The sequence below is a fragment of the Octopus bimaculoides genome, chromosome 2, assembly GCF_001194135.2.
Source record: "Octopus bimaculoides isolate UCB-OBI-ISO-001 chromosome 2, ASM119413v2, whole genome shotgun sequence".
In the NCBI taxonomy this organism is placed as follows: Eukaryota; Metazoa; Mollusca; class Cephalopoda; order Octopoda; family Octopodidae; genus Octopus; species Octopus bimaculoides.
In genome coordinates, this window is record NC_068982.1 from 77313612 (window position 1) to 77323750 (window position 10139).

At 34.6% G+C, this 10139-nt stretch overlaps 1 protein-coding gene across 1 annotated transcript; it reads left to right on the forward strand.

Moving 5' to 3' along the window:
* Nucleotides 1-336: 336 nt before the first annotated feature.
* On the forward strand, nt 337-10067 carry LOC106882418 (DNA damage-inducible transcript 4-like protein). Its single transcript, XM_014933088.2, has 2 exons — nt 337-1126; nt 8795-10067. Exons 1-2 carry the CDS (start codon nt 922-924, stop codon nt 9304-9306), a joined length of 717 nt encoding a protein of 238 aa, XP_014788574.1. The 5' UTR covers nt 337-921; the 3' UTR covers nt 9307-10067.
* Nucleotides 10068-10139: the final 72 nt, after the last annotated feature.

Genomic DNA, 10139 nt, shown 5'->3' on the forward strand with positions numbered 1-10139 from the left:
TATATATATATATATATATATATATATATAGGTCAATTGTGTGTGTGTATGTATATATTATATATATACATGCACACAGACGTTTTACTGAAACAGACACATTACACCTCGCTATAAAACTGTATGTGTGCGTGTGTGTATATATGTAAATTAGCCACAAAAAGAAAATCTGCACACACGCAACACACTTATAAGCAGGCACCGTCGTGGTCGTCGTCATTATCGTCCTGTTTCTATCTCTGTTGAGCGACGAAAGAGCGTGTGACATATGACAACCAATCATATTGCAGTATAACTAATTAATATGCAAATGTGAGGGTAAGTCGCTGCTTATATAAAGGCCAGGCTTGGTAGCACGGAGTACAGCCATCATTTAGAGTGAATGTGAGTGAGAAAGAAAGGCAGAGGCTTACTGTTGTCTACTACCAAAGTAGGTTCGGTAGTGCGTGTGTGGTATTTTGATGATAGTTGTTAGGTAGATACAAAATATATATTCTATTTATCATTTGCATTCGAGTGGGAAAACGGTTTGAATGATTAACCACCACAGTCGCAAGATTTCTTTTCTGTCTGTTGAATGTTCAAACAATTTATTAATTATTCCATCCATATCTACCAGAATCTCTCATCACCGCCCTTTGTCTCTGCAAATCCAGGTTGAAAGTAAAAGAGAAACCCTTCACTGGACTGAAGAAAGAATTGTCAACGAATCAGCTGTGAAGTGTCTTTCCCTCTAATCAGATACTTAAATTGGTTGCTGTAATCTCTTTTTGTCTACTAAGTTTGTGATTAGACAACATAAAAAAAAAACAACAACCTCAAACGAAGAACATCACTCAAACCAAGCCAAAAATCCATCTATATTTCACTCACATTTATTATTTATTTTGTGTTATTTCTGTTGTCTAATTTTTGCTTGCGATGAACAAACCCCTCGAGTTACACTCTATGAAGAAAGAACCATTAGTTCCAGCCAAAATTACCTTGACACTCCAAGACAAACTTGTTCATAAAGCTGGTCAGATCCTTGGTAGTGGTCGAGGATCGAAGAAAGAACGAACACCAGCTATTGTTTCTTCTGTGATTGAATCTGATTTTGAACGGGACGAGTACGTCTCGCACGCCGGTAAGTTGTCATACATTATTGCATTCCTCTTGCGTTTTAATTATTGTATAAATAGTATGTGTGTGTGTATAGAACCATTAATACCTCCCATTTTATGTTTATAATGCTGTCGCTAATAAATAGTTATAATTTATATTATATATACAGGAAAAAGACACGAACTAATCTTATTGCCCATCTGTAAAAACCTGTCTCGTGATTATACTAACATCTTAGACACATACACATATATATACACACATACACGTATATATATACACATACACTTATTCATTTAGAAATAATCTATCCAGTGTGTTGAATTTTCTTCATTATTTGTGCTGTGAACTGAATTCGATTTTATTTTTCAACAAAAAGGAAATAGAGCGAGGAAAGATAAAGCTGCTGTAATGTATATAATATATATTGCTGTTTTACGGTAGAAAATCTGCTCGGCTGTCTAAAAATCGAATGGCCTTTTATTAGTTCTCTGAATATAAAACAGATATTTCTTCACATGTAATTCATTGATGATTATCTTTGCTAATTATGATTAATAATTTTATTTGAAGCTATTTCTTTAAATAGAATAATTATATACAATAAGCTACACTGAGAGCGTCAGTATTTTTTTTTTTATATTTCATTCATTTCTCGTTGAACCAGAAGTCTTATTTTCGACTCCTAGTTTTAAATAGCAATTTATTTAATTTTAGAAAATTTTCATGAACGTATATAGATTAAAATAGATGAATGTTTTGGTATATATTTAGGGGTAAAGTGGGAGAGGATCTCGTTAAACAGAGTTCATAACATAAATTGTCGGCTTTCGGGTTTTTTTTTTGTTTTTTTTCCGTATGTGATTTGTCATAAATGTCCTCAAAACCAGGAACGTCGATTTCTGAATAAATTTGAAGCCCCCTGTACCGACTTAAGATAATCGATCGTAAAGAACTATCTATATCACAGCATATAACTGGTATCAATTAGGGTCTTCGTCTCTTCCCCACCAAAATGAATTAGAATCAAATGACAACAGTAAAACACTACGGAGCACGACACCGGCTTTACCACTGCACCATATAATCATATGAATTAAAATATATCGGGATATTTGTACTTTCTCTCTCTCTTAAACACCGTCTTCCGACTCTTTTACTCTATCTCTTAGTTTTTCTCTCTCTCCTATTCTTTAAAAAATTTTCTGTATTTTCCCTATTTTCTTAGTCTCATTTCCTTCTGTACAAATTCCCCATTTTTCACTAAGAATTTTTTTCTTTTCTCATTTTAAGATTCTCTTCGCAAACGATATTTTCTTCCTCTTCCTTCTTATTTCTCTCTCTTGCTCTCTATGTTCCTCTTTTGCTCTCTTACTCTGTCTTTCTCTCAATATATCTTTATCCTCCTTCCTCCCCTTCTCCGTCTCGCTCTCTTTCTCTCTGTTCAGTTCTGCAACCACTTGTCTTTGTTCTAGATTCTATCAGCTGTACCTTGCTGCTTCCTGCCACCGGCTAACACAAGAAATGTGTTAATTTATGCAGACGAAGCCTCTTCTTTCCAAACCTACATACATTACATAAAAATAACAAAAAATTCTACATCTCGTTCTTCAATTACTATTAATATACAATCTATTCTTTTTTGTATAATAGATACTTTTTAAACAAATTTTTTTCTAGTTTTTTAAAAATAGATTAAATTTTTCCTAAATAAACCAACCAATTTTTCATGTTAATTTTCTGAAGCAATAAACCAAACCTTGTTGCCATCTTCCATTTGACCCTGTCATGATGTCTTGTAAAAATTATATTTTGCTTAGTTTCTTTTTTCTTCAATTTCTTTTTCGGTATTTGAAATAGAAATATTGAAGCAAAAAATGTTGGTTTAATCATCTAGGAATTATTTATTTAGAAATGCCACGCTTTGGATAAAATTCTTTGGTTATTCTTTTAAGAGAGTATCGCGTCTACAATATTCGGTCATGTCGGTGTTTTTCATATTTTACTGTGATGGAGAGAGGATCTATATATTAAATATATCGATCTACTTAAATAGTATTTAATCAACTATCTAACATTTTAATATGGCTTATAAAAAATAAAGTAAGAACCCTTTCATCTTCAGCGTTATTTTTACCATTATTGTTATGGTAGTAGAATTTGGTGCAGGCAATATCGTAGATTAGCTGGCTATTTTTTTTATTCTGTTATGCAATTAAATATCACCAGCTAAATGTGATTTCGAAACCTGTAGAGATCAGTAAAATTAAGCTATCGGGTGTGTGTGTGTGTTGCATTTTATATGTATTATTTATAATTATATAAATGTATTGTACATATTTTATGTATGTACAATGCATTATTGTACGCGATATATATGTAAATATTGTTTTATTATATATCTATGATGTAACATAATACTATAAATATGCATTTTATATTCTGTAAAATATATAAGCAAATCGGTTGTATGTATTGGGTTTTTCACCTCAATACAAATCACCGTTACTTATGTAGTAGCATCATTATTCTTGAAGCAGACGCCATAACACGGCAATAAGTTCTCGCTACACTGTCTGCAATATCTTGCCATTCTTTACTCTGAACTGTAACATTCACCTTGTTAATAAGTTTTGAAAAAAGTATGAAAGTTCAATTTTTTCATAGCTAATCTTTATTCTTTCGCCCATTTGACAAGCGTATTTTTGACTCCATCATATATGAAAACAAACCTTCACAGTTAACTCTTTATATTGTCGTGTATGCTTAAGAATATATGAAGTTTTCTTATATAAAGTAATTATTATAAGTACATGTTGCCGCCACGATCTTATGCGGTGGCTCCATCGGAAAGTAATTGCAATTAAATATCCTTCAAATTAAACTTTGTATTGGTCAAAAGTGCAGGACCCTAGTACATTACGTCTGGCAGAAGATTAAATATTGTGTTGATTAGGGTTTCGGGTAGACTTGGCTAAATATGTCCTTACTAGATAATTGCCTGATACTACCAGCTAAGGAGTAATGCTTTAAAATGGTTTTCATAACGACTTATGCATTCAATATGCTCGTAAAAATAAAATGCTCTTAAACATTTTGTCTTTACTATGATGATCACAATGTTTTGCTAATTTGAATATATTCTTAAGGCCCTCTGCCAATTTTATGTTAAAGAACAGCCGAATATTTTCAGAAGCTAGAGATGATGCCAGCCCCATTTAAAGTATATTTGTAGTAAGACAATTGACGTTTTATGTTTTTTGTAAACACTATTAACTCATAACTTGGTATCAACATAATTTTTATTGTTGGGTGCAAGTAAGCGAGGATGAAATTTTGTGGAATTGTCGTAACTTGCCACGACAAACGATTTGACTTTAAAATTTGTGTGAACAACGAAACACCAATTTAGAATACTGGAATGAATACAGCAATCTGTAGACTTAATATATTTTGGGGTTGCTAAAACCAGCAACCCTATCGAGTTTGCTCTTCGGGAGAGTTCGCAGAGGAAAACCTAACGTCTATCATCGCCACCTCTTGCGTTGAAAGAATGCAGATTGCGGCATCATCTCCTCTCTCTGCAATTGGACAGACTTTCTCACCATCTCAACTCAATTGTACGAGAATCCAGAGGCCTTGAAGACGAGTTGATTGTGGGGATCGAACTCGCGATTTTTTTTTTCTCTTAGCGAATGCGTGGCCCGAGGTTTCCAACTCTTCTAAAGTCCTGTTGCAACCAACCAAAAGGCGACGGAGACAGGATTAGTACATGTAAGTGTCTTCAGTGCCAACTGTACAGATTGGCGTTGAAAGCGTGAAGGTCGAATTAATGGCGAATCTGAGAAAAAACGAATTCAGCAGTGATTTTCATGACGGAGTAACTCGATTTAGGCAAAGTACTGTTCTTTTCTAAGCATGGGAAAAAACGAAAAAAGCTGATCTAAACTAGCCTGTCTCCACATCTAGCTAGACACAGGCACATCTTGTTAGGTATCCATTTTCTGTTACCCTAATAGATGTGATTATCTAGTAATGTCCACAGTCACTCAAGAAATCAGTTTGCCCTTTCGATCCCAAGAGCATGATTGAGCTAAAGAACTGGAAATTTAATAGATGGTGACTCTACCCGTCGGACTAAGTGACAATATATTTACACTCGTTTTTTTTCCTCTTTTTTTAAAAATCAAATATTGGCTGCATTTTTGAACTAGATACATGTTCAGGGATTTGGAAATACAGAATTTGTGTTCATGCCTTTTCTAGAACATTAACAAGATATAGAATTGGATGGTTTTACTCTCGATTTAAAACCAGCTTGTGGTTTCTGCTAGTGTGAAATGTGATAGACCTCAAAATGAAATGTGACGATGATGCCCTTCTCAATATTTAGCGGCTTATAATGATGTGCAACAGTTGGAATTGTAATTTGGTCAGTCTAAGTTTGCCGCGAGCTTACACCTATCGGTCTGAACTATGATAGCTTAACTTAAATATATCAGTTTGGTTACGCATTTTGTAAGAATAAAAATGACATCATTAGTCTGATAAAATGTTCATATTTTCTTTTTCGAGGCGGGGGAGGGGCAAACAATCTCTTGTTTCTTGTTACAGTTTCTCTTTTCAGTAACTCTTTCGTTTTATTTAATAATGCAATAACACTTGTGCTGAACTAAATTTGATACGATGGCTGATTTCCACCCCACCCCCGTTCATTGTACAAACGTCAATCTCCATCACCCACCTCAACTGCAGATCTAATTTTATGAAACCGGCAAGTTTGTGGCGGCGGTGGCTGTGTAGCAAGTGAACAAATCTCTTAATGTCTTCATTTCTTTTCTTTCTCTCCCACTATCACTCTCTGAAGAATATTGTATGACAATGTTTTGTGGAGAGGGAGGGAGGGAAAGAGAACTAAGACGTCATACGTAACAGTTGTTCTGTAATAAATAATGATATAATGCCCACTGCACACTCGACGTTTCTTCAGACACATCTACACACATATCCATACCGAGAACTCCTATAACAGCTCTTTTCTTCGCTCTCTATCTTCTCGCTTTTTCTCAGTTTCTATACTAATGATATAACATGTCCATACTCACACCATACATTTCTTTAGACACATCTATGCAAGCATATGTATATGTATATATCCATGCCGGAAACACATTTAACGTCTCTCTTCTTCCCTCTTCCTCTCCCTCTCATATACTCCATCTATGACTGTTGTATTAAATATAGTTAAAAGCATGTGACAAGAATAATGCGAATCTTGTGACAAGCAAACGGTAATATTTCAAGGATGATCACATGAATGGTCCTCATTCAAAGTTTGTCTTTTATATCGTTGCATCATTCAGACTTATTTTTCCCCATTAAACGATAACAATCTTTTTTTTTTTTCTTAGGACACAAACTCAACTTTTTTTCTTACATAGTTCATCAAATCAAAATCTGTTTTGATATTAAACCCAATCTTACTTCCACATAGTCTCTATCTCTACTTTGTTATAAAAAAAAAATATCTTCCTTTCTATGTTCTGAAAACTTTTGTAAGTCTAAATATTTGTAGCCAAGATTTTTCCTTCTCTAGAGTTCAAACCATATTAAATTTCAGTATTGTTAAAGTAAATCTTACTAAAACTTTTACCCTAACCTAAAAAAAAACACTCATGGCGGAGGTAAAGAATACGTACACCACCCTAAACCTTAACTCTAAACACCTGAGTTAGCCCAGACTTTGCCTTTTATCACTCACCCAGACCATTCAATAATTGTTAGTAATGGTAGTAGTAATGTTAATAATTAAGCTAGTATTTTTAAAAGATCCCCATGATGATATCAGTATCAATTGTTGCACTTGGGAGTGGATGCACAACCACAGGACATCTCCTATAGTAATGGTAGTAGTTTTTGCTATCACCACTACTACAGCAACAACATTGAAATATTATTTAGTGATTATTCTATGCTGGAATCTGCAAATATTTCAATTCAACGGTAGTCTTTTTAATTCTGTTAGTCTCAAGGAGATAATCTATAGAATGGTAACTCGTGAAGAGATTGCTGAGGTTTGCATTTTTGTTGAGGTGTACATCATCCTAAAATAGGGTCTGACAGGTTCGGGAACAAGTGCAAGTGCACTCCCTAAAATTCTGGGAGTGGGGCAATGAAAACGTCTTGAGCATCACAGGTTGAACCTGGGTTTGCACTCCCTAAGGAAAATTCTGTTATATTATTGAGAGTTGGGGCTTGTGATTTCCCAAGGTCAAATTAATTTCACTTAAGGATTTACATCATAATTTAGTTTATAACTTGCAAGGAGCTTGCTTGTTATCTTGCTATTAGTATGTAAAATAATCCTTTATGTTGTATAGATTAAAATGGTATTGCCACAATATCATTGGCCACTTCTTAGAAAAGAGTTTTCATCACTTTTCAATGGGTCAAATGAAATTTGTTGTAGATTTCCAGTCACCAGATGCCCTTCTTGTTGCTAACCTACACCTATTTCCAAGCAAGTTAATATTTCTCCATGGTCAGATATATGCAGTTTCCCTCTGCTCAATTTCACTCTTAAGTTATAGGTTGATCTAGGGCTATAGAAAATGACATTTACCCAAGACACCATGCAGTAGGATTGAACTTGGGATTTTAAAAATGTGAAGCAAACTTCTTAACCAGTCAGCCATATGAACCTACTCCAACAGAATAAACTTGTACTGAACTGGAGTTGAAAATTTTGATAGATTAGATTTAACAAACATTTGTAAAATGATTGTGTGCGCTTAAATTCAAACTTTACAAATTATGAGTACTAACTAGTGTTGTATCCTTTGCAAAGATGCATAGCTTTGCTTGTCCTCACTTTGTATGCCAAAGCTGCTTCCACTGTTACTTTTGTGGTTGACTATAGAAATAGCGAGTTGTATAAAAACTATTGCTGCCATGTTAGCATACAACAATAATAAATGCAACCCCTCCTTCCCAAAGAATTTGAGATCTGACTTTCTCAAATACATGAGTAATGCTGAAATAATGGTTTGGAAGAGTTATTTTTAAATGGGTCAAAATCAGTTTAGCCAACTTCTGTACCTCTAAAGTGGTCACTGAGCCAACAAGGGAGTTCATGAGGTTGGTTACCTGCTAGAAATAGATCCTCTATTTAAATTCAGATGAATTTAAATTTATCTAACCCTAAAAGATAAGGTAGTCACAGTTAGTTTGGGGATAGGACAGTCTTTGATCATGGCTTTCATGGCCTCACATGAGGAATGGGTTGGGGCCTTTTGTCCCTACCAGAAATTTATGGACTCCATCTTGGCTTTCTGAACATCCAAGTTGATGAATCATACTCCTTCCTCTCCTGGTTCTGATGTAGCAAACATTTCCTCATGACCAGACATACTTTTGCAGAATTTGAAAATGAATGGCACAGCGTGTTAAACAGTAGCACTCATTTACGACACTATGGGCTTCTTTGTTTCCATCTACCAAATCCACGCGCAAGGATTTGGTCAGCCTGGGGATATTGCAGAAACACTTGCCCATCCATGTGACTGGGAAGTAAACTTCTTAACCACACAACCATACCTACACCTAAAATAGATAAAACAACCCCTATGACTTCAGTATTTTCATAAATGTATTTAATGTTTTGTTTAAAGTATTTTATTTGTATTTACAGATGCACACATTCCAGGTATGAATAGCTACGGAGAATTTGATGATGTCCAGGATTTCCATCAATGCAAAAATCTTGAGAATCGACTAGAACAACTCATCTATGTGGGTAGACAGCGTTACCTCAACTGCGAGTTACTAGTACCACGAGGTCTCCTCTTCCGAATTGCACAGGATGTACTGCGCATGTCCCGCAGTGAACCGTGCGGAATTCGAGGCTGTATTATGTTTATCAGCATTGAACAGAAATCCTGCTGCCAGAAGATCAATAAATTAGTCTATGACCCTGACTGCACTCCGACCTTTGAACTTTACCTCACACTTCGAGAAGAAACCAAAGCTTGGGCGATCATGAAGAAATTTCTTTTCCAGTCAGTATCAGTGATATTTGGGAACTCCACTAACGTTCTGCCGACATTCTTGTGTTCGGGTTTTCAGTTGGAGAAGAAGAAACTCTATCGACCCAACCCCAATCGAACAGATTCCAATAATTCCAAATCGTCTCATGATCACTAACGAGTTGTTATATATTCAGTTGTCACAAGAACTTTTCATCATAATTATTTATTGATTTATTATCATTATTACTATTATTATAATTATTATTATTATAAGCAAGGCTGCAAGCTGGCAGAATTGTAAGTGCATCAAACAAAAAGCTTAGTGGCATTTCTTCCTGCTCTTTATATTCTGAGTTCAAATTCTGCTGAGGTTCACTTTACCTGTCACCCTTTCTGGGATGATAAAATAAGAACCAGTTGAGCACTGGGGTTGATGTGATCAACTAATCCCCCTCCTGCTAAAAAACAAAAAAATTGTTGGCCTTATGCCAAAATTTCAAACCATTATTATTATAAATTTTTTTTTTCACTTGGCTTCGTGTGGAGACTGGTGTGTTTACCAATTTAATTCCAACTCTAATATACTCTCCATCCTGTAAAGTTGGATACCCACCTTTTCCTCACTCCACAACTGTTGCTATATTTATTATTAACAAATTTTTTTTCATTTGTAATGGTTGAAAAATGAGGATTAAAAAAACAAACAAAAATAAGCAAAACAAAAAACATGTATTAAAAAAAAAGTTTCTGACCATTTCCGACTTTGAATGTCTGTTAGTATGCTTCTTTCTGCATGAAATATATTTGTTTTACTGATTCCAGTTTCAAAAGAAAACAAAAAAGTATTAAATCATAAAAAGAAACATTTTAGATTTGTCTACTTCTAAATTTAGGCTGCTTGTAAAAAAAAAAAAACAGAAAAAAAAAATACAAAAATACAATTCAAAAAAGTTTTTCTCCAAATATCTCCCCTGCCCCTTTATTTAATAGCCCCTTTCCCCCCAGCCC

Coding starts and splice junctions, on each gene's coding strand:
- LOC106882418 (XM_014933088.2), top strand. CDS start 922: ATGAACAAACCCCTCGAGTTACACTCTATGAAGAAAGAACCATTAGTT. Junction 1,127..8,794: donor CGAGTACGTCTCGCACGCCG/GTAAGTTGTCAT, acceptor TTGTATTTACAG/ATGCACACATTCCAGGTATG.